The sequence below is a fragment of the Carassius gibelio genome, chromosome A10, assembly GCF_023724105.1.
Source record: "Carassius gibelio isolate Cgi1373 ecotype wild population from Czech Republic chromosome A10, carGib1.2-hapl.c, whole genome shotgun sequence".
NCBI classification, from domain to species: Eukaryota; Metazoa; Chordata; class Actinopteri; order Cypriniformes; family Cyprinidae; genus Carassius; species Carassius gibelio.
The window spans coordinates 12,349,715-12,375,046 of record NC_068380.1 but is presented as its reverse complement, the minus strand read 5'-3'; the positions used below and the strand labels follow the sequence as shown (position 1 = coordinate 12,375,046).

The window sequence follows — 25,332 nt, the reverse complement described above, 5'->3', positions numbered from 1 at the left end:
AACGCACAAATCATGTGAGTGATAATTACCAAGGTTGAGAATGCAAGATGAATACTGAACTTGGCCTTTAAAGTCAAGTAGGAATCCATCGTTAATTAAAATGCATTGAACTTCTTATCGTCTTCTGCTTGTGAATCTAGTTAACTTGCTAGTGAAGTGCCTCAAACAAAACTCTGAATCTTTTATTTGAATAACCTGGTGAGCTTTGATTCTTCCTCAAATACAACCATTGTATCAGCTGTATTGTATTGCTTCCAGGTAGACTCGAAAACACCTTTGTGCCCTTACTTCTGAAATTTGCATGAAGCCAATCCGAGTGGAACTGCTGATATTCAGATGCCACTTGCCAGTTTTCTCAGGAAAGTTTCGGGAGTTAGGCAGCCAGTCATGGTAAGTGATTGCTAAAAGTGTAAGCCACGAACAGTGTCTTGAATTGAGTTCTTGCACATCAAGAAAGTAGTAAGAGCAAGGTCAGAGAATTTCCAGATGTTAAAAGCAAGCCCAGGATCACCTTTTCAGGTGCACTCAAATGGCTGTTAAGAAGAGAGTTGCAGAAGTTTAGTCATTTTGAGATCTATTGAGTAGAGCTAGATCAACCAGAATCAGAATCAGAAAGAGCTTTATTGACAAGTATGCTTGTGCATACAAGGAATTAGTTTTAGTGGCATAAGCTTCCAGTACACAGAGGCAACAACAACAACACACACACACACACACACACACAAACCCTTTGCAAATAAATAAGTGTTTAAACAATTGTGCTATAAATAATAATAGGATTAAGTAAGATGCAGGAATGTACTAGGATGGGGGGGGGGGGGGTAACAAATAAGGATATTGCACATTTTTATTGCATAAGTGGGGAACATTTAACTGTTCATGGGGTAGATTGCCTGGGGGAAGAAAATGTTCTTGTGCCTGACTGTCCTGGTATTCGTTGCTCTGTAGCGCTGGCCAGATGGCAAAAGCTCAAAGATGGGATAACTTGGATGTGAGGGATCCAGAGTGATTTTCTGAGCCCTTTTCCTCACTCTGGGTGTATACAGTTCTTGAAGGGTGGGCAGGGGAGCACCAATAATCCTATCAGAAGTCCGAACCGTTCTCTGTAGTCTTCTGATGTCTGAAGACAGAGAACGATTTCATGTGGAAGTGGAGCTCAGTCATTAAAATCACGCTTTATGTAATCGGTTGCCATCTAGTTTTACCTATCAAAGAGGCATGCAGAGAACATTTCTGAGACTGTACATATGGGGACCGGAGAGTGGAATGTGGGGGAAGCCATACTGAATGAACATTTAAAGTAACATAGTGAAAACTGAGAAAAGAAAAAAGGACCAAACACTAAGCCCAATGAATTTCAGTGGTAAGTGTGCAGGTTAAAGAATGTAAGTCTTTCCAAATGAGAGTTGTTTACTAGGATAATACACCAGAGAGCAAATGAATCCAGAAGTATTAGTAAATCCTGCTTCTGGAGTGCCAGCATCCAGTCAATCTTAGCTCCAATACTTATTAAACAAACCTGAAATCAAGGCCATATTGCTAAAAACTTGACAGGTGTGTTGGGACAAGTTAGAGGTAAACTCTGCAGGACATTGGCCCTCCAAGTGCAGGGTTAAACAGGGTTATGGCAAAGAGAGTGTTTTTTATTTGATTTGTGAAATATTTACAACTTGATTTTGATACAGGCCAACTAGGTTTCATTTCTTTGATTGCAGCTTGTTCCAAAGCCTTAATTTTTAAAGGGACTAAGAGAGTCTTCTAGATATTTTCTAACATCAGAGAGCTCTAATTTGTCTTCTTAAAATGTGAAAAGGCAGCTCTGATAGATAAGGGAGTCTGAAAGCAGAAGAGCGTTAAGCCAGAAGATCAGAGGAGTTCTCATGGAGGAGATGGGTGCCAGGGAGCTCTTCAGTGGAGAGCTCCGTTATATTATCATCTGGGATGGTCCCAGATGGGGTCAGCGTTATTATGATGGGACCAGGTTCTGTCTGAAGCAGTACAAGTACTTCTTTCCCTTTTTCTTTATTTACCATTTTTCCAAGTCACAACATATCATTGCTAATGTTTCCTCAGGATGGGATGGGAGTAATTTGAGTGGCTCTGTCATTTGCCAGCCTAGAGTTTGACTTCTAGAGTTTGTAGTACATCAGCAGGGTTTCTGGCCAGCCTTATTGGCACTTTTTAGAAGGCAAAACTCCATGATGTCCCTGCAGTATAAAGAGAGACATCAAGACAAATTCCCAAGGCCTTTGCATTAAAGGACTAAACATACTGCTAAACTACCATTAGTCAACATACTCTTATACAATTTTCCCCTCTTTTTGCAGCTTTGGGGTTGTCTCTTGATTTCGGGTTTGCACAGCGAAGCAGAATTTTGTTTCCAGTATCCATATCCACCCCTTGCTGAAAACAGAGCTACTTTTAAAGTGAACTCTGCATCAGGAGTGTTTGGAGTTCATTGAGATGAACTTGAAACAGTGTTTTTGCAGCTTCCCATTGAACGCTGTATGTGTGTTGATGCTGGGGCTGAATAAACCGTTTGTGTACTGTAGAGTTAGTAACTCCTGCATGCAAAGACGGATTCTGTGACTGAAATATCTTTGAGTCAAGCCAGACCGCTTCAGGCTTAGTCAATTTATTGTTACATTCTGGTTCAATAAGAGGTAGGCTTTTAGGTGAATATGTCATTGTTATGTCAGTACAGTCAATCCTCTCTCCAGGCCGTTATAATGCTTTGCTTGCTATGGCAGGCAAAAAAAAACAGGCATTTTTGGATTATTACTGTCAGAGTGTCAGTGAGAATGGTACAGACTTTCATCACCTTAGTTTGCCTCATACTTTGAGCCCTATATGTTCTGTTGTTATCAGTGACCACAACAAGACTGCTTGGTCTTGAAGGTGGCCAATTGTTTTTTTTTTTTTTTTTTTGGTTGTAGCATGTTTGGAAAAGCTATTCCTGAAATACTCAAAACTGTATATGTAGCTAAATCTAGATCAGCTTTTAATTAATTGTAGAGCTATTATAAATCACTGTTATCCCTGTAATTTATGGCTATTCAGTTGTGAATGCATATTTGACTTTCAAAGCACTCATTTATACTGTAGTAATCAACAAAAATATTATTAACAGATGTAATTCATAAATATTGAATTAGTTCTAAATATAAATTACTTACTGTTCAGTTGAATTTTAATGAGAAGCAACAGAGTTAATCTGTTGTCTAACTGTTATAGAATCTGGTTAAGTAAGGATACTGCAAAGCAGCCATGACTGAATATTAAATATGAATGTTGATAAATAACAGATACATGCAGTGAAATTTAATTATAAAAGCACTGATTTGATTTGAGTGACATCTTTTGTTGTCACATGACTTTGATGGGGCCTGAGAATGTCTTTTGTAGTGTCATTCATGCATATTAAATATTAAGAATAAATGTTTTGGAAATGATATCTGCTCTGATTATAGATTATTGTTTTCTTGCATCAGCTGAACTGTTGAACATTTGAACATTATCAAGGCTGGTGGTGTCTTTTATTCTATTCTTGTGTAATGTAATGGCGAGACATTTTAAATACACAGCATACTATCATAGTACTCTTACAATTTCTGCCAAATTTTAGCCATTGTACGGTGCAAGCTGACCCCTTTGTTTGAGCTAGCTGTAATGGCTGTTGTCTTTACCTTATACTGACACCTAGTGGTGTGGATGCTGCATTCCACAAATGTTTCAGTTACCAACACGACTGTAAATGCACTATTCAAAAATGAGCCATAATTAATTTGTTCCATGAGTGATATGACAGGGGTCTTCTCCTTTTGATAGTTCACTTTCTTTTTTTTTTTCTTTTTTTACATTTCATTAATACTTTTTATTATGTTTCTTGTGTAAAAGAAGATGAAATGATTGAGTCACTGCCATGCGCTTTTAAACAGAGTTGGCTGAAATGAGGTCAGTTTAGGATACATTTTGGCAGAAATCCTATAACTGGACATATGCCTGCTCAGAGATGACGCTGTAAACAGATTAGCAAAATGATCCCCCTGGATGAATGTCTGTGTGGTAAAAAGACTTATCTCACTGTTTTTGATGATGCCTGTGATGGTTTTGAAACATTATCTCAACTTTTCCACACTGAATTTGCTTAAACCTTAATCTTCTTGTTTGCATGAAAGTTCCTGTAATCCATATTTTAGAAAATTACACTTCGCAGATTGATCAAATGACTGGAAAAAACAAGATTTACAGAGCAATTACATTATAAATAACTTCAACAGTATATGATCTGATCAGATAAAACACCCTTCTAGGAGCCAAACAAGAGATTTACAGAGAAGATTAAGGAGATGCGTATGGAACAGAAATCGGGTAATGGAAATGACAAGAGCGTTTCGGCGCCACTGGGCATGTCAACAACTGACAAGGTGTGCAAAAGCAGATTTGATGGTGGAGTGATGTGACATTAAAAACTGCAACTCCACTTATTACTCATTTTGATAGATTTTCTTTCAGTCTTTCTGTTAGAACACATTAAAAGTCCAAATGGTTGCATAGAGAAGAAAAAAAAATGTTTCCTGAGATCACAGACAACAGAACAGCTTCCTTCAAACACTCATCTTCAAAAGTAGCAGACTTTCTCATCCGTTTGTTGTTGTAAATTAGTCCTGCCACCTATGGCAATTGTTGCAATACAGTTCAGCTGTAATAGCACTGGATTATATGCTGTCTGGGAACATATATACTTTTCTTAAATGCCAGCTCACTTGAGGTCTGTACTGAAACACAGAGCGGGGGAAGAAAATTGTGAGTGCTATGAGGAGTAAAGTCAGAAATCTGCTGATTTTGTACATTCAAAAGAGGATTTGTGAATAATCCCCCCCCTCCCCCCCCAAAAAACTATTAAAGTGAACAGGGTCTGTCAGTTTAGAAATTGTGGTTGTTAGTGTGTGGAATTATCGAAAAGAGGGAGGTGGATGGTAGGAGACATCTTGGGGTGTGGGGGGGTGTAGGGGGGGTGGGGGGCTTCTAACAATAGAACAAGTAAGAGAAAATAATATTTCTGGGGATTTGACTCTTCAAACTGTCCCGTGCACTGTCCTGTTCTCTCTTTTTCCAGTTTTTTTTTCGGCTGTCTGTTTTTATAGGCCTCAGAGTCAAGTGCTCGGATGCATCAGGCTATTTTGGGGGGAAGCTGGTTTTGTGATTCCAGTAACGTCGAGAACACTGCTCTCCTAGTTTTGGCCGATCCCATCTGATGAGCATCCAGCACTCTCTCTCTCTCTCTGGGTCCACACTGAACTCTCTGGCACTGCTCCATTCGTGAACAATTCCCTACTGTTCTGAAATACAGCATAGATGTTGCAGAGTCTGCTGTTATGCATGACTGCATCTGTGTTTGTGTGTGGATATGCGTGAGGGGAGAGAGAGCAAGGAAACTGAGGAACTTACTTATGGGGCCAAAAGTACCTAGACACTCAAACTGAACAGACATGTTGTAATGATGGAACACAAAAAATGCTTCAAGCTGTTGTCCCAAAAAGTTGGAAGCACTAGTTTTCTAAAACAGGAACATAAAACTATATATTTTCATGTATACATTTTTAAAGTAATTATTATAATTATTATATACAGAATTTAATTTAGTAAAAATAATAATAGAAGAAATATTCTAATGATTTCTGAAGGATCATGTGACACTGAAGACTAGATTAAAGGGGGGGTGAAATGCTCGTTTTCACTCAATATCCTGTTAATCTTGAGTACCTATAAAGTAGTACTGCATCCTTCATAACTCTAAAAAGTCTTTAGTTTTATTATATTCATAAGAGAAAGATAGTCTGTACCGATTTTTCACGGAAAAACACGAGCGTCTGTAGGCGTGATGTGTGGGCGGAGCTAAAGAATCACGAGCGCCAGTAGGCTTTTGCGTTGAGAGCGTTTGGAAGCTGTGACATTACCGTGAGGACAAAACCAACCAAAACAAACCATGGCTAACAGTCAGATTCAGCTTATATTTATGATCCAGAATCAGATACAGAGGCTGAAATTTAACAAGAGCAGCATCAGCAACAATGTCTCTATGTGGTAAGTACTGAAACTGTATATATTTGCTTAGCGGGTTTGGAAAATGCCTAAGTTCCACTTTGTCGTCTTTTTTTTTTTTTTTTTTAAGCTGTACATGTGGAAAGTGCAGTTTGATGACAACATCGCATGTTGTTTACTTGATGTGCTTACGCGCCGACAGCTAAGTTAACAACACAGATATATTTGAAGCAGTTTTACTCACCGCCTGTGGTTCCAACACATGATCGTGACCCTTTTTCGTTGGGACTGCATTATCCTTAAGAAATAAACGATGTGCAAATCCAGCGTCAAACTGGGCCTTGTTTGTAAAACAAGTATCTTCGAAATGCAGGGGAACAAACACAAACACTTGCACAACTCCGTTGATGCTCTGTAAAAATAAACTCCACCCACTGGTCCCTTAATGCTGTTTCTCTTTAGGTAATCTGTGCAGGGTTGTCTTGCCCTGGCAACCAAAAACACACTCCTTTTGTGACATTTCGCGACGCTCTCGCTCTGATCAGTGAAGTCTGTTGTGCTCCCAGTGCTGTGTAGTGATGGCCGATTCGTGAACGAATCGTTCAATTTAACCGGTTCTTTTTAGTGAACCGGTTGAACCAGTTCACCAAATCGAACTGAATCGTTTGAAATGGTTCACGTCTCCAATAAGCATAAATCCACAAATTACTTAAACTGTTAACTTTTTTAACGTGACTGACACTCCCTCTGAGTCAGAATAAACCAATATCCCGGGGTAATCCATTTACTCAAACAGTACACTGAATGAAATGCTATGAAGACCGAACTGAAGATGAACACCGAGCCGAGCCAGATAATGAACAAACACGCCCACTGCTGGAGCAGTTCTCGTTCTCGAGTCAAGAACCGGTTGCTTCGGTTTTCGGATCACCAGTACACTCAACCGAGAATCGTTTCTGTCGGACGTGTCCGATTTGAGAACCGATGAGCTGATTCTCGTTCTCGAGTCAAGAACCTGTGCTTCGGTTTTCGGATCACCAGTACACTCAACCGAGAATCGTTTCTGTCGGACGCGTCCGAATTGAGAACCGATGAACTGATGATATTGCGCATGCGTGTAATTTTGTAAGTATTTTGTTAAACATTGGAAAGTGTGATAAAATAACTATATTTTGATTTTTTTATTATTATTATTTTAAGATTAATGTTTCCAATCTGTATATTGTATGTATGGGCCAAATGGGTTTTCAGGGAAGTTGGACAATAATTAAGACTCTAAAGACTCTTATGTTTAATAGGAATAAGGGATGATTTATGAGATATCTGTACTGTATTTATAGTTAATGATGACATTCACAAATTGAGTTTGTAGTAAACAGAACATGAACACGAGTAGAGCAGCTGATGACACTGAATTGCAGCACGTGCCGGTTAGAGCGATTCTCGTTCTCGAGTCAAGAACTGGTTGCATCGGTTTTCGGATCATCAGTACACTCAACCGAGAATCGTTTCTGTCGGACGCGTCTGAATTGAGAACCGATGAACTGATGATACTGCGCATGTGCGATTCAGCGTGAAGCCAACTGACTCACAGCATGTCTGAACCGAAGGGATTCTTTTGGTGATTGATTCTGATTCTGTACTAGTAATGTTATGAGCGCGGGTATTTCGAGGGCTTGGATGAAGGGCAATCTGGCGAAACGTAAGTTCATTTAATAACAAATACAGTGGATCATGGTTTCTGCGCTGATGACACCTAATTTATTTACTTTATATCTTCAAGACTTAAATCCTCATATGCACATTATTGCTGTTACTGTATGTAGGTGTTGTTGCAAAACTCAAATGTAAACTTTTCATGATTATGAGGTTTTAACTGACTAAAGTTATGATTACTGACTTTATATATTTGAATGTTTGATAGACGTGACGCCATTACATCATCGCCAATGACGTCATTACGTCGAGCGTGAAAGAACTGATGAACCGTTTTTTTCAACCGGTTTATTGAATCGAACCGTCCGAAAGAACCGGTTCGCAGAAAAGAATCGAACTTCCCATCACTAGTGCTGTGCTATACGGGAGCGCGCGCTCTTCTGGCAGACGTGCACTCAGGACCCATATATAAGGAAATTCCGCTCCATCTAACGTCACACAGAGCCATACTCGAAAAAAACTTTCCGGAAATTGTGACAAACCGGAAGGAGTATTTTTGTAACAGAAATACTCCTTCAAACATACAACTTAATTTTTGAAACTCTTAAACAGTGTAAAAAACTCATTATGCATGAAATAGCATTTCAACCCCCTTTAATGATGCTGAAAATTCAGCTTTGCCAGCACAGGAATAAATTGCACTTTAAATGTATTCAAATAGATAATAATAAATGGTACATACGTTTTATGAATTTGATAATATTGCAGGAATAATAACTGTATTTTTATTATGATGATGCAATAACATTGCAAAATTCAGTAAATGTGTTAATGATGTTTGAGTTTTTAAAATTTAAATTAAGTTATAATTAAATGAATATGTTAAAATTACAGTTTTTATTATAAAATGCTAATTTTGATATCTTAAAAACATTTAGCAAAAATAATAATAACAATAATTGCGAACCCACTAGCACCCCCATTTGGCCATAAGATGTCAAGGAAACCCAATTTGAACAGCTCTGCTCTACAGTGCCTTTGCATAATGTAGCATTAACACTTTTTTCTTTCTTTCTTTAAAATGTGTATATAAACGTGACAGTCTAAATGTGCACCATTATATGCTTATTTGTCTGCGTTGTGCATGTGCCTGTCATCACTATCCAAAGCAGACTGCAATGCATAAACAATCCGCGCCTTAACCAGAGTATATGAGGATGACAGGCTGGCTCATGGTTACCTAAAGGAGAGATCTTTGACAAACACTTTTTGACAAATAAAATCCTTGCCAAAAGGGGCTTTGGTGATGAACAAATTCACATTGAATCTATTAATCCTGCCTGGGATTAAATTAAACTTAAAAGCAAATTGGCAAAACTGTAGAAATCCCTTCATTACTCATTCAAGCATCGATTCATTTACTTGGCTGATCTGATTTTTTTAAGCTATGCTGAGACACACACATTATTTAAAACCTATATAGATTTATACAAAGCTAAGAATGCATATTTAATTTTGTCTTTTTGCTTGCAGAAAAATCTACTACCATTGTGTTTGTTGACATTTGAAGGTCGAATTCTTGGGCTTGACAACCACTGAACTTAATAATCAGCTTGTTGACTCCAGTGCAAAACAATGAGCAATGGCTTACTTAGCAGCAGTGACACAACTATATTTTATAATTCTTGACTATATTCTAGAGCACAAGCCGCATCAGACCATTAGAGGATCAAAGGTCTTCTCAATCCAATAGAAATATTCCATGCTCTACAGTTTCTATGGGAAGCTTCTAACATTCCAGCTTGCTACATTCTGTCTGAGATTTTCATCTGTTGATGTGACACTGAAGTCCATTTAGCTAATGGGACTCTCTCCAAACCCCATCAGAAAAGAAAAACAAACAGTATCTCTCAAAACACCTTGATGGGTGTGTCAATGCTCCATATTGCTTTATTTCTACAAAATATGAACATAATTTTATAGAATATACTGTTATGTTACATAATATGTTTAATTACAATATAATTGTAAAAAAAAAATATTCTTAATTAGTAATAATATTTTTTTACATTAATTACAATTAGTATTACTTAATATTATTATTTTAAATAGAATATGAATATATATATATATATATCCAAATAAACTGTCCATCCTATTATCCAAATATCTATCCATATAAAATATGGACATCTGCTGTCCACTACTAAAACCACTTGTATTTTTAATTATGATCATACTTGACGCTTTTGGCAGTATTTGAATTTATGTAAAAATGTCATCTTTTTTTTGTGTGTGGCTTTTTTATGATAGTGTAAATTACCTGTGAGTAAGGCTGCATGATAACGGTTAAACTGGTAAAATAGTTAAAATTAATTTTTACATTTAATCTGAATTATTGCACTTTCATATTTGAAATATTATATTATTATATTAAAATGATAACTCATAGATATATTTATGATATACATTAACAAAAATAATTATCTTAAAACACTATAACAATGAAATTTTATGAATCATCTTAATAATAACCCCAATAAATCCAAATTAATCATTCTTACAGTTACACATTTAATAGGATATTTTACACTGGCTTACCCGGTTATTGTCTTTCTAAATTCCGTTTTTAACCCCAGGTGAAGGAATGTAATAACACGGCTAAGGGGGTTATCACCGCTGTTTATTCAGGAATATGAAACCAAGCTCCAGAAAAGCTAAGCATCGCTTAAAGGTCCCCTTCTTCATGATCCCATGGTTTAAACTTTAGTTAGTTTGTAATGTTTTTGATAGAGTATAAATAATAATCAATGCCAAACGAGATATTTTATTTAACAGAATTCGCCTACAAAAAAACCACCCCCTTTTGGACTACAGCTCTCTAGTTCCTGCAGTAATGACGTCACTAAAACAGTTTTTATATTAATCCCTGCCCACATGAATACACAAAGGGGGGGGGGGGGGGGCGTGGTCTTGTTGTGCTCCGATGGAGAAGGAGGAAGAGCTGCATTTGTGTTTGTCGCCATGTCGTTGAAACGCTGTTATTTTCATCTCGGAGTCCAATTATCTTTGTTTGGCCTTCTCATGGACGCTGTACTTGGAGATTATGTTTAACTCAGTTCCTGAAAATTATAATCCACATGTAAAACTATGTGCAGCACATTATGCTGAGGACAGCTTCCTCAATCTCAATCAGTTTAATGCTGGATTCGCACAAAAATTATTCTTGAAAGATGGAGCAGTTCCCTCTTTGTCTGGAGAAGGCGTTGTTTATGGACCACAATCGGTAAGTGTATTTTATTATTTAAGTTGGTGCGTTTAACAGTTTCTGTAACTTACTACACAAAGGGCAACACTGTTTAGCTTTGTTAACTAGATGTCAGGGCTGTGCAAATAAACAAATGCGATTTTCGTGGCCCAATCAGAACCAATCAGAACTCGTTACGCATTTCTGAAGGAGGGACTTTATAGAACAAGGAAGTCATCAGCCTGTTTTTGTGACCGTGAAAACAGCAGTTTACATATAGGTGAATTGTGTGAAAAATACTGTGTTTTTTTACACGCGAAACATGAACACATGTTATATTGCACACTGTAAACACAATCAAAGCTTCAAAAAAGCGCGAAAAACAGGACCTTTAAATGTTATCCCTAATGTTTAAATAAGAAGGTTATCCCAGGGTTACAGTCTGAAACATCATTATGAATACTAATTGATAAATTGTTAAGCCCGGGTAAATAATGAGCAGTGTGAAGCGATAACAGGATTCGGTTTACAATGACTCAGGGATAGTTCAAGTGTGAAAAATCCTAAAATTCATCTCAAGGTGTTTTTTTTTCTTCTTCTTTCATTCCACTGTAATTCATGCAGTAAGTGGACATCAGTAATCATCTCACAATTTTCAAAACAAAAACAAGTTCTGTGGGAATGGTTCCTTAGCACTTTACAGTATGTTGCATTACAGCTGAAAAGATTCCTGTCTTGGCTGGGATGTGTAAATAAGAAATAATTATAAAATTGTCCATTGAGTCCATTTAACTCTGACTAACATAAAAAAAAAGGAATATCCCAGGAGAACATTAATGCAGCATAGCATCATCACACCCTGAGTGCTTAAAATGTAAAATGTGGATGCAACACAACAGCAAGACTTGTTAATGTATGTGTTGTGTTGATCCCTGTTAAATACTTATCATCATCCAAACCTCAACTAGCCTGAACGCTTGGAGCTGCTGGAAAACAGTGTGATGTGAATTATTGAATATCTTCAAGTTTTCACCTAAAAGGAAGAAAATTGTGGTCTTGAGAATAGAGAGAAAGTTACTGACATGAAGACCCGTGCAGATACTTCACTGCTCCTGGCGCTGTTTGACAAGTCCATTTTTATGCTTCTTCAAGGTTTAGCTTATGTATAAAAACTTTTCCACGATTTTCTTCTAACCTCCACCTCTGTGAAGTTTAGTTAACGATGATGTCCACATAAAAAAAAAAACTACAGCGCAATGTGTGTTGAATAAAAGTTCTGCAGCATAGATGTTGAAAGAATCTTTATTGTAAAGATCTCTCTGAAAACACAATGTCTGTTACATAATCTGGTGTCTATGTCATGTTAGAGATGATCTTGATTTGAAACTGTTCTATCTTCATCAAACACAAGTGAAAGAATAGCACAGTAGAGCAACTGAGAGAAAACACCAACTCCAGCTTGAAAGTAAAATTTGAACTTTATTTGTATATTTCATATTATACAGCCATAAAAACATTGGCATATAGGAACAACTCTAAACTGAGCAGTTATCATATGCTTACAGAACACAATATTTAATTTTAGCAATCATTTATAATACGTTTACATCCTTTTTTTAAAGCTTGAAAAGATGGTCACCATTTATTGCTATTATGATCAAGTACGAGCAAGTTTTTGTAAAAAATTCTCAGTGAAAAACAAAGAAGGGCATACAGAGTTAAACCAACATCAGGTTGAGTAATAATGAAAGAATTGTAATTTTTGGGTAGACTGTTTGTGTTCTTTGTATGGATGACGTGAACACACTGCAGCTGCTCTACAGTTTCTGTTCCTCACACAATCGATCCCTGAACACCACAGACGTGTGAAATGTGCAAACTGTGATATTTGTACCTATTAATTCATTTTATCATTGAAGTGAAAGTGATTACCTGTACGCTGAAGCAGCTGGTGTGTGTCTTGGTCTTGAAGTCATGATCTCTCATACTATCACAGATATCCACCATCATCTCCAATGTCTCTGTCCATGTCCTGAAGCTCAGTCCTGCTCACACTCTCATAAATACCTTCAGGTATCTCTAGCATTTTGTAGTCAGACATTATAACACTGAATCTTGCCTTGTTTAGTTTGGCTGCTCTCCATGTCTTTCCAATCCTCTTTGGGTTACATGTCTGACGCTCTAATCATTAGGCCTCAACTGCCTTAGAATTAGCAGAAAAACAAGTGAGATGCCTTACAAACACTTTATTAGATTATATAGCTTGATTTTCACCACAAAATTATTTGTACAATGCAACCTCTAATGATAATCAGACTGGCGATTTTGTGGCCTTGAGATCCCGACCAGCCAGAATGAGAAAACACAACACTGGATCCTTGATGAACAAATAACTGAAGAGTAAGAGCATACTAATAGCATAAAACTAAGAGCGTAATAATCAAATACCCCAATTAGAAACAGAGCTAAACTGATAAATATTACAAATCGCCTCTTGTTGACCCCTGTTCAGTGGTTTACATTCTTTTATTCTCACAAATCCAATTATATTCCTCTGTACATGGATGATCAGCCCATTGTCCTGCAAATGTTACAGCACAGTTCTCTCTTCTATATCCACTGGGCTCACCATACCCCCAGAACCTGAATCAGCAGATCAGCATTAGATGTACAGTTCTGCTTTCTGACACTGACAGTTGAAATCATTTATTAAACAATGATCAATTCAATCCATTGATTTCTCACCCAGAAGTCAGTGTGCTGCCATCAACCCATTTCCATCTGCCCTCCAGATCACTGTCAGTCAGACCAATCCAGACTCTATTATAACCAAACAAGTTCCTAAATAATTCCTGAAAAGATGAAATTCTGATAAGGACTTTAAATATACAGCACGTCTGAAGCAAGCACACACAATATCTTTCACTCACTTGTTTCTCTTTATTGTTTATGGTGATCAGATCTGCTCCTCTCTCCATACAGTATTTTCTGCTCTCAGTCCAGCTCTTCCTCTCAGAAGAAAAATAGTAAAGACAGGATTTATCTGTAAACAAAAATAGTCAAACTATCAACATTTCATTCTCTTCCACACTACACAACTTGTTTATACACAAGATTATACATTTACATTTATTCATTTAGCAGATGCTTTTATCCAAAGCGACTTACAAATGAGGACAGTGGACGCACTCAAAAACAACAAAAGAGCAATGATATATAAGTGATATAACAAGTCTCAGTTAGCTTAACACAGTACACGTAGCAAGGGCTTTTAAATAATAAAATAAAGAAAAAGAAAAACATAGAATAGAATAGAAAAAGAATAGAGCAAGCTAGTGTTAGGTCTTTTTTATAGTTGAATAATAAATGAAAAGGAAATAGAATTCAAAAAGATTAGAAAGGTAGTTAGATTTATTTGTATTTTTATATACAGTACATGACATGTTGTTAATGTTAAATGTTTGTATAGTTGTGGTCATGATTACCCATTTCACCAAGACGTTTCTGTAGGTCATCAATTTGTTTCCTTAGACTATCATTTTTGAATAATAATTCTTTATTTTCAGCTGTAAAGTCTTTGATTGTGGTTAGTAGCTGGTCTCTCTCTTCTGTGAGTTTCGTCTCGTTTGTGTTCTTTGTATGGATGTGGACACACAGCACTATGACTGCAGTCAGCAGAAGAACACACAGCAGCACCAAACACACTACAGCTGCTCTGGAGCTTCCTGAAGATGACAGATATGAAGATAGATGTTTCTTCAACACTAAAATGACTAAAACGTGTGTGTTTGTTGTTATAATGAAATGAGTCTCAGTACCTGTGCGTCGAGGTGTTTGGTGTCTCTTGGTGTCCGAGTTCTCTTTTTCTGTCGTGGCATCATGAGCATGCGCATTAGCATAGATATTCATCTCCTCTTCATCTTCACACATCGCATGTGTCCCAGGAATGTTTATATTGCCGTAATAAGACATATTCAGTCTGCTGGCGTTAAATGTGAAATTATTAGAAGTTACTGCTTCTAGTGGTCTACACTGCACTGAACTTCTGCTTTTGAGCTTTTTCTTTTTAAATGCACCACTGTGGCCAAGAGCAGGTGACATCTTCTTGAGGTATTTTTGCTGAATAATTTTTCTTGTGCTAATTTTTTTATTTTTTTGCGGTTTATTATGAGAAGTTATTTTTTCATATACTCCCTTATCAAAATTACACTCTTTGTGTAACAAACATATCGGTTGAGAACAATAGTAGTTGCTTTTGGTAACGTGAATGAGCATTTTTTGAATTGAATGTTTTTATAGTCTACAGTATTGTGCATTTGTTTATGTTTGGAGAATGACATGCCATTACAATCCCACCTTTCTTAGTCATGTAAAAAGTACTACTAATGCTACTAATTGTGTTTCAGAACCTAGTGAGTTAGGGTTAGGGTTAGGGTCTAGTGGCAGCATCCAGCTGAAAAGGAACCTTATACATGACTTGACACAGTTTTCATGAAATAGAAATATTTTTTTTAGTTAAGGTGTTAGGCCTGTATTATTAATTGATTTATTGATTTTCATTTAACTACAGACAAATTACAACTTCTTTTAATGCTGAATGTTGTTCCTGTATTAGTCTGTGTAGTATAGCACCTTTTCTATTTTTGCCACTCCCCTGCAGAGTTTAGCTCAATCCTTGATCAAACTCACTTACCTGTGATTTTCTAGGGATCCTGAAGTCCTTGATAAGCTGTGTTTGATTAGGATTGGAGCTAAATTCTGGAGGGCAGGAATACAGAGTTAACATTGGGAACATATACAGTCCCATCATGCAGTGCCATAATAATGTCTAATGTGAACATTGGGTAGTGATAGTGACAAGCATGGCTGGCCTAGTTGGCTATTCATGTTTTTCATACCCATATAACAGTTGGAACAAAGTAAAAACAGACAATAACTTTTAATTTTAGAATGTCGTCATCTTCAGAGTTTCAATGGAGTCACTAGAGTCACTAGTCACTATTTTTTCTGTCCCGAGTTGATATGATGAGCACATTGTTTAGATTTTTGTGTCTAAAGGAAGCAAGTTACTTGATTAAGGTATTGATATTACTGTGCCTTTAAGAGTGCACCATAAGCCGGGTTCAAGCTACAGCACATACTACACAACACAACGCTAACGAGTTGAACATGCTACAAAACATTCAGTGAAGAGCCGTTTCCAACCGGTCATCGTGATTTTGCCAAGTTGGACATGTTCTTGGATCAACATTATTGTCCATAAATTCTGACTTAACCCAATCCCTACCACTAAACCTAACCCTACCCATAATTTATTCCTAAAATCAAAGGGGAACTGATAGCTGATAACAAGGGTGTAGAAGCCTAAAACAGATATTTCCTGAAAAGTAATATCTCAATTCTGATTGGTTGATTGGAATGTTGTTCCAGAATCAACAAGGATGTTGATCCAGGAACATGCTGTACTTGATGAAAGCACACTCACCATTCCTGACCATCAGCAAAAATATGTTTTCTCACATAAATTCTTGCAAGAAATTACAGAGATTATTGACCATTTCTTCAAGCATGAACGATCAGCTGGCCCTTCAATTGGTCTGTGCAGTTATTTTATCCAAAAGAAAGAATAAACTACAACAAAAGAGAATATGGCAGAAACAAATGGCTGTATGATTGCAGCCCCAATTTTCACTCACAAACAGTTTTTGTGAAATGGTTGACAAATGTCCGAAATCAGAAACAAATCGGTGTTTGATCACGAAAGTGACAATCACGCAGTAAGAATGATGAAAGGTGCGATCTGAGATAATCACAGATGACTGTAAAATATTTGGCATGGTTATTATCTAGACCTGTCGGTGATTCAAAATCCTGCTGTGTAAAATGAGTTTTGCCTAAAAATTGTTGATGACCTACAGTCAAGCGGCAAGTTTGAGGAGGAGTTATTTCCTTATCACTTTGAAAATGAACTTCTGAAAATCATGCAGTGTGAGCTCAGCATTAAGGAAAACAATTAAAACATTTAGAGGAAATTAAACTAATAAGTCATGTCTGTCACTAAGAGTCATTTCCTTAAATAACATGTCTAGCACAGCATATTTGTGCATGGCATAATGTCCTAGTGCAATATTAGCATTAGCAGGAGATGCCAGCAGATATCAGGTCATGTCTCTGTAGAAGTAAGCATTGAACTTTCCCTAAAGTTCTACTGCCTCAAGCAAAGCCATAGGAAATGTCTTGGAAGTGATTATTAGCCAGATTTAGCCATTAATCTAGTGCTAACATTAGTCTGTTCTTTCTATTGTGAGGCTGCAGATGCTGCTAAAATTGTAGGGTTGTCTTGGGGAAACATTACAATAGTTAGAAATAGCAAATCTGCAGAATGCAATGTGGTGAAGGAGTTAAAGTGAATAAAGTGCACCTTAGATGTGATGCACCACACAGTAAGTGCATCACAACATAAATATCAGTTTCCTCTCAAAGAGAGGCAGAGTGGATGGAAATACCAATGCAGCTATAGGAGGAAGTGGCTGAAATAAAAAAAGACCATCTTTCAGAGTCACTTTCAGATAACTACAGACATGAATTTCAGAATGTGTCTCTATATTGTCATAAGTAACACAGATGTAACCAAAAACCCGTAAACTATTCCAACACTTGCTCTTTAAAATTAATTTGAAGGGTCTTGAATTTAATGTATTTTTTTAAATGTGTGTCCCCATCCCCCAGGCCCAATGATTGCACTTGTGCTTTCCCTCTGTTGACTTAAGCATCTGCTAAAGGGTTAAATGTAAAATGATCACAGCATCCTACTTCCTCTATATTAGTCACAGTAATGGACAACATCAGATACATACACACATTGAAATAAAGAACGAAATAACGATTAAATACAAATAAAGTGTATTAATAGAACAGATTTATTTAGGGTATCTATTTATTTATTTACTGCGTAAGACAATAAGTGAATATAAGAGACAAGACAGAAAAACCTTTTTTTTCTCTCTCTTCATAATTTACAGCATAAAAATGTATTTATTACTCATTTAAAAATGTTCTTCTCACAGATCCACTTAAAAGCATTATTACATGGATAATCATACCACTGTGATGCATAAGACACAACACAGTTTTCTCCTTTGTGTCCATTGGGTTCTCCAGATCTCCAGAAGCTGAAAATACAGAACAGAGTTAGATGTTCAGTGCTGCTTTCGTTGTGATATAGTACTGACTATGAGAATTATTAATTAGATAATAATCAGTTCAATCCATTGATTTCTCACTCAGATTCAAGTCTGCTGCCATCAACCCATTTCCATCTGCCCTCCAGATCACTGTCAGTCAGACCAATCCAAGCAAAACTACCATCAGACATTTTTGTAACAAGACCCTAAAAAGAGGAAACAACTGCACTGTAATCTGAAAATGCCAAAAATCCGTTGACTTCACGTGGACATACTTGTATATCCATCTGAAGCAAACACACACATTCATTGGGCTTTTGTGTTTTATGAGTACTTTCCATACACATGATTTACAAACTTTATTTTCTGTCTTACCCTTATTTACTTTCTTACCCTAACCCTATCCCTAAACCTACTCATCACACAAAACTTACTGCATTTTTTTGTTTTTTAAAGAACTTCAGTATGTATGATTTATAAGCTGTTTTCCTCATGTGAACAAAAAAATAATAATAATAAAATAAAATGTCCCCACACAAAAATGACTGGTATTACTATTTGGCCCCCCTTGATGTAAGGAATACCAAGTACACACAAACTTACACGCAAACAGAAACACACACACAGAGTATCTTTCACTCACTTGTTCCTCGCTGTTGTTTATGGTGATCAGATCTGCTCCTCTTGCCTTACAGTCTTGTCTACTCTCAGCCCAGCTCTTCTTCTCCAAGGAAATTATGTAAAGACTGGACTGATAGTAAAAACATCCACCTTTTAACATAAGCAGTTTAAGTATTAGGACTTTATTCTCATCCACACTGAATTACATAACTTCTTTATAACAGGTTTTAGCCAAAGTTTGTATAGCTGTGTTGTAGTTCATAATTACCCACTTCATGAAGATTTTTCCACAGGTCATTGTTCTCCTGCTCTCTTTGTTTCATTACAACATCATGCTTGAATAATAAATCTTTATTTTCAATGGTCAGGTTGTTGTTCTGGATCATTAACAGATATTTCTCTGTTTTGTAATCTTTGAGCGTGGTTAGTAGCTGGTCTCTTTCTTCTGTGAGGTTGTTAAACTTGTTTAGTAGCTGCGTTTGCTCTTCTGTGTGGACACACAGCATTATGACTGCAGTCAGCAGAAGAACACACATCAGCACAAAACACACAGCAGCTGCTCTGGAGCTCCTGATCTTCACGGAATCACTTCCTGAACAACGCAGGCATGATGTTAAATGAATGTGCAAATTTTGACATTTAATCAAAGAAACGAATGTGATAACCTGTGCGCTGAAGTGGTTGGTGTGTGTTTGTCTCCGTCCTGAAGTCATGATCTCTCACACAATCTGCACTCTCATAGATATCCAGAGTCATCTCCACTCTCTCTCTCTTCATTCCCTCAGTCTCAGTCCAGGTGACATCGTCATAAATAGTATCAGACATCTCTGCTCTTTTTAAAGCCCAACACTAATATTCTGTGATGATGTTGAATGTTCTTTCTGTGATATTCAGATCACAGACTTAATAAAATAATAACTAAACACAACGGAACTAGCATGCAGTAAATGTGTGAGAAGGGGTAAAGCCAGAAATGTTTAAGTGGGTGGGCCAATATAAAACAGTGTGGCCAAAGTGTAGCGTATGATTCAAAGAACAAAGATTCAATACACAATACTTCTAAAGCATTGATTTACATTAATGTTTATATTAACATGAACTAATACATTATTAAAATGTCTGTTGACATTTGCACCTGAGCTCACATTAACAATGATTGATAAACACTTGTAACATATATTTCATTGTAAAGGAAGTTTATTGTAAAGCATTACCACAGGTTGAGGCAATGGGGCTTCGCAGATGATTTCATAAGTGTATCTGTTAGTTTGCGTTCAAAGGTGAGTACACATCGAGGACCACAGAAATGTGTGCAGCTACAAATATGCAGTTTGTTGTGGAGAAGAGTATCTAGCACAATGTTTATGTGCTTCTTTCCATGAAGGACGCATTTGTTTGGTGGATCAAAGACTGTACCTATGCTAATAAGATGCTTCAAACATGCTCGGTTCAGAAGTTTCCAGTCTATAAATCCATCACCTACAGGTGGTCGGTTGGGTTTAATTTGAAGACAGTTTGGTTCAGATTAATTGCTAAGAATTTTACTTTTTAAAGAATTGATCTGATTGATGTTTGTTTCACTATTTTCAAATTCAACCTCACAAATGTGCATCAGAAATATAACATTGTGGGTGGGATTAACAGAAACTGGCAAATCATAATTTTGCGAGCGTACAGTATGTTGTGCCCTATACATACAGGAAGAGGGAAAACTAAGTCACAGTGCAAAGTGTAAGAAAAAAATAAAAAAAAATATGTGAAAAAATAAAATATGTGAAATATGTGATGTGAAGTGTCATTCAGCCAAGTATGGTGACCCATACTCAGAATTTCTCAGAAAAAGAAATGTCATTCTTGTCATCCTTTTTTTTCTTTGTCAGTTCATCAAGGCAGCAGGCCCTACACTGTGCACAGAAGAAAATATCGACTCATTAGTGAAAATACATGCTAATATTGAATTGTTTATAAGTACAGTCAAGCCAATGTTGAGAACTTGAGAAGTCCTCAAAAAGCGATGAATAAAATATGCAAGCACTAGCCTTAATTAAAAGTTCTGTTTGTGGTTGGTTACTTTACATGCAGCAACAAAACGATGACTGTACAGAGTAATTACCCTTTTGTGCCGTGACTAAGATGAAATGTTTTGTTTTGAAATGGGAAAGAGTTTGTATTGCCTCTGATAATAGGAGTCATTTAAGATGCAGTCCACAGCCCTAACAAGGTCTTTGAGAGCCTTGAGGAATTCTAATGTTTTGAATCTCTTAAGAAGTGACGTATTTACACTGCATTAGAGAATTTAATTTCCACTAGATTCACTCACACACACACACACACACACATTTTTGACTGCCTACTTCAAACTGTGATGTGCGTTATTAGTATGAATTATTATGCACTACTTAAAACAACCAGAATAAATCTGTTTCTCTAAGAACTTCTATTTTGGCCAACAATGTGTCAGAGGTAGATGTGAGCAATGGCAGACTGGTAGAAATTACTAGAAAACTAGTGTACATTTTGGCTGAGTAATTGAATGTTGAGCGGCAAGCTCGTTGATACAAAAAAAACATGTGAATAATGATGTCATTATGTCAGACAGAGCTAGAAATGGCCTAAATTGTGAAGGATCGTTGCTGTGAAATTATCACAGTGCTACTGATTAACAGGCTGATTGTGTGATACTGACAACAACACTACTGATTAAATACAGAATATAAGACATAATTAATCTGATTAGAGTCTCAGAGGACCGTGGGAGCCACCAAACAGTGTCACTGTTAAACAGTGCTTTAGTTTTACAACCGTATACTTTACATTCCTAAAATATATGTGATTAAACAAGTGATATCATTTGTAGTTTCTGTGATAGAAAGAACTAGTCAGGAACTGTGGTGTGAGACAGACAATATCCCATCATGCACTTCACTTCTGATTATTTGTAAATAATTAGTGATGTTAGGATTATAAAATTGGCAAAATAGTCAGTTTTCTTTGAAGAAGGGACTGGAGTCATATAGTGACCAGAATGTAGAATGCAGGCAATTTTGTCTTGGGCCAGTGAAAATTCATTTTGAATATACTAGAAACACACTGTTTAAGCAACTACGATTCATCTTAGATTTATTATACGCATTTGTGCCCGGAATCCAAGAAATTCTACATTGTTTTCCATGTTGTTATTGTTAACTGAAGTACATGAAAGTCAATTTGCTCTTTTCCATACAATGAAAGTGAATGATGACCAAAAAAAAAAAAAAAAAAACTCACCATAAAAGCATCAAAATGTGTCTTACAACTCATATTCCTAGTCATTCAGTAGTTTTGTGTAACAGAATGAAATAGATTTTATTCATTGTAAATCTTTATATAGAAAAGAGCAACTTGAACATTCTGCTAAACATTTCCTTTTGTGTTTCACAGAAGAAAGAAAACAATGTGAGTCTCAAAAGACATGAGGCCGAGTAAATTATTTGAGAATTTTCTTTTGTGGATGAACTATTGCATTCGCTTCAAAATAGTTTAACAGGGCAGGTAAGGTACCATGAATTAAAATGAGGAAAAAAAGGAATATCTCAAACACTGAATTCTCATCAGAGCCCCTGAAGGGAGGATGTAAAAGAGGAAAAAAAACAGCTTCTTCTTAAAATGGGCTGTTTAATAGATTTTGGGAGCAGAATCAAAGAGGCAACAGAGAATTTGTGAGCGTTTGTGTGCATGTGAGAACAGCTGAATATGCATCTCTTTTACTTAGTTCAGGACAATCATCCATATTATGCTGCTAAGTCCCAAGGACATTTCCCTTGAAAAATAAAACTATAAATAATAAATAAAAATCGCATATCATTAAAAGCAGAATGCACATTAGTGAGAGGCATAAGCTCAGTTTTGTGTATCACACACAGACTAAAGCTAGATTTTATAGGTATTTATCTCACTGTTTCTCTCTACTGCATTACAAGATCTGATCTTAGCATTACTATTGTATTTTTATTTTTTTCATTAAACTACAAGGCAAGAAACATTACTGAACTCTCATAAGTGAGTTTGCCTAAGTCCAAGTTAGCAGTTCTTATCCTTTTGGGGTCTTTTTTCCTTCTTTGTGTGTTTCAACTTATTTCTTTTGCCTTTGTACAAATTGTAATGATCCGGCAGATATAGTATGATGATTTCTTAAACAAGCTTCTTTATCTTTTGTTTCTTTGATAACACAGACTTATTCTCTAGCCTGTAGGCACTAGGGGTTTTCTAGGGGGCTTGTTTGAGTCTTTCTGCTTCGGCACATTGTAAAAAATAATCCTATGATCAGGTAAATAATGTTGGAGGATAACTAAGATGTACTTTGATGTTGTTTGGGTTCACTTACTATTACAAAAATCGAAATTTATGGAACACAAGCAATGCATCCAGGTGCAGATATCACAATATACTATGTGTATTGAGTGTTCATGTGAAGTCAGTGGTATTAAAATACTTAATTATGTTTTATACATTTTTTGTCCTTTGAATTTATTATAACTTACTTTTTGTTAGTTTTCACTGAAGTATTCTTTTCAGTATTTACCATTTTCAGTTAATTTTTTATTTGTATTATAGTTTTAGTATTTTAGGGCTGCCAAAGTTAACAAAATTATGCATGTCTTTTTTTGGTGTTGTGCTTTAATGATAGATCATGCAATCTTTTTTTTTTTAAATTAATATACATTTTCTGATGCAAGGAAAAGATGCGAGGATGCAGGATTTGAATCAAATGAAATGATATATCCTTGCTCCCTTTATCACTTCAAAGCATCATCGGCTGCGCTAGAGGGATCTGCCCTTATATTGTTGAAGTTTCTCATTTAATACATTCATAATAATTATGAATAAAGCAATATTTTAAATATATGACATGTATGGTTTATTTAAACTGCAAAGTTAAAATACTGTATAAATAGTTGATGAATTAATGATTACAAAAGAGAATTTATTTGTGCTTCAGCATTTTAGACGAAAAAATCTTTCATAAAGGATACACCTGTATATCCTCGTTCATGACTCCTCTGGAAGCCTCTTCACTCCTCGATCCTCACCTCCTCGCCTCCTCTTAGTGCAATTAGAAAATTGAGATGTCCTTCAAGATGGCTGAGCTTGATCAGTTTCCAGGTCATATGATGGAGGATTGACAATGAGGACGGATATATTGAGAAGCACCCTCGGTAAGTTTCATGTTCAAATCCCTGCCAGCGCAAGAGTGCGACCTGCTTTATGGCATTCATCACATTTTTACTCATAGCCTGGGTGGAGTTAGCCAACAGCTAACTATATAAGACAAAACAATCTAATATGCAAGTCTCAACGCCATGGCAGAGCCAGCAAAAAAACAAAACAAAAAAAACAAAAGGGATTTGTCAGAGGAAGTGAAAAAAAGAAAGAGAGACTCTACTTCATGTCTGAATGTTTATTAAAATAAAGAGGCTCTGTTACTTTACAACCTTATATTACAACCTTGCAACGTTACTTTATAACCTAACTGATGTATAGGCTATTAAAACCATCTGGAGTCGATTAACGCATATGCGGGCATATGAGGCATTTTAAAAGAACTTAAATTACACTTTCAGTTTTGATAATACAGATAAGAGCAATACATCAATCGAATCTGTAAAGGGTGGACTTTTTTTTTTTTGTACATTATGGCTGCATGATTATGCGGACAACATTTGATTCTATTATACAAAGTACACCCGTTGCAAAGAATGCTACATACAAACTATGAGAGCAAAAAAAAATTCAGTTCTGGAGTAAAAATAAATACAAATATTTAATAAAATTTGTAGAACATGGTGTAGCATGTACTTTGTGCTTCTTTGGGATGGCACAATCAAGCGACGTTCACTTGCAGAAGGCAAGCTTCTAGAGGGCACATAAGTCTGAAGTAATACATTTAGGTAAATGGGTGCAGAGCCAGTGGTAGTTTTATAGGCAAACATCAATGCCTTGAATTTTATGCAAGCAGCAATTGGAAGTCAGTGCAAATTGATAAACGGAGGTGTGATGTGTATTCTTTTTGGCTCATTAAAAATTAATCTTGCTGCCGTGTTTGCTTAAAATGGTTACCTATCACATCATATAACATTTTAGGTCATAGCAGCTTGACATATTTAGTTTAAAGTTAAAAGGTTTGAAAATGGCTATATAATTTTTATTTTATTTTTCCATTTCTCTGGAGGCACATCATTGTGGTTGACAGTCAGAATAACTAATGTTGCCAAGTAGATTAAAAAGATATTTTAAACGTTGTAATATTTTGTTTCTTTGCAGGAAAAGAAAAATCTAAGTTTGGCACACACACAAAGCCAATTATAGGCCCAGTAAAGCGACATTTTATCAGGCGGCAAAGCCGTCTATCACAGATGTAGATGGCTTGACTGGAGTCCCTGCTTCTCAATGAGCAGGACATTAAGTTGCATAATCACTTTATTTTATGTTCCAGGAAAGCCAAATGTAGCAAGACAGTTTCATTTTACAAAATGAATGCTTTACACTATATGTCCTATTTGTACCAGCTTAGCTTCTATTGAACAAAAACATTATCTTTTA

The 25,332-nt window shown here is 36.3% G+C and overlaps 2 protein-coding genes across 2 annotated transcripts; both read right to left on the bottom strand.

Annotated features, from left to right (window-relative positions):
- Window positions 1-12,765: 12,765 nt before the first annotated feature.
- LOC128020651 (asialoglycoprotein receptor 1-like) lies at window positions 12,766-14,930 on the bottom strand. The gene is made up of 5 exons (XM_052607263.1): window positions 14,767-14,930; window positions 14,434-14,673; window positions 13,879-13,991; window positions 13,694-13,800; window positions 12,766-12,796 (listed from the first exon to the last, which is right to left on the bottom strand). Exons 1-5 carry the CDS (start codon window positions 14,918-14,920, stop codon window positions 12,766-12,768), a joined length of 645 nt encoding a protein of 214 aa, XP_052463223.1. The 5' UTR covers window positions 14,921-14,930.
- A 3,060-nt stretch (window positions 14,931-17,990) lies between these two features.
- On the bottom strand, window positions 17,991-19,578 carry LOC128020650 (C-type lectin domain family 4 member G-like). The gene is made up of 5 exons (XM_052607262.1): window positions 19,419-19,578; window positions 19,022-19,264; window positions 18,776-18,903; window positions 18,232-18,338; window positions 17,991-18,120 (listed from the first exon to the last, which is right to left on the bottom strand). The coding sequence occupies exons 1-5, from the start codon at window positions 19,576-19,578 to the stop codon at window positions 17,991-17,993; spliced, it is 768 nt and encodes a 255-aa protein (XP_052463222.1).
- Window positions 19,579-25,332: the final 5,754 nt, after the last annotated feature.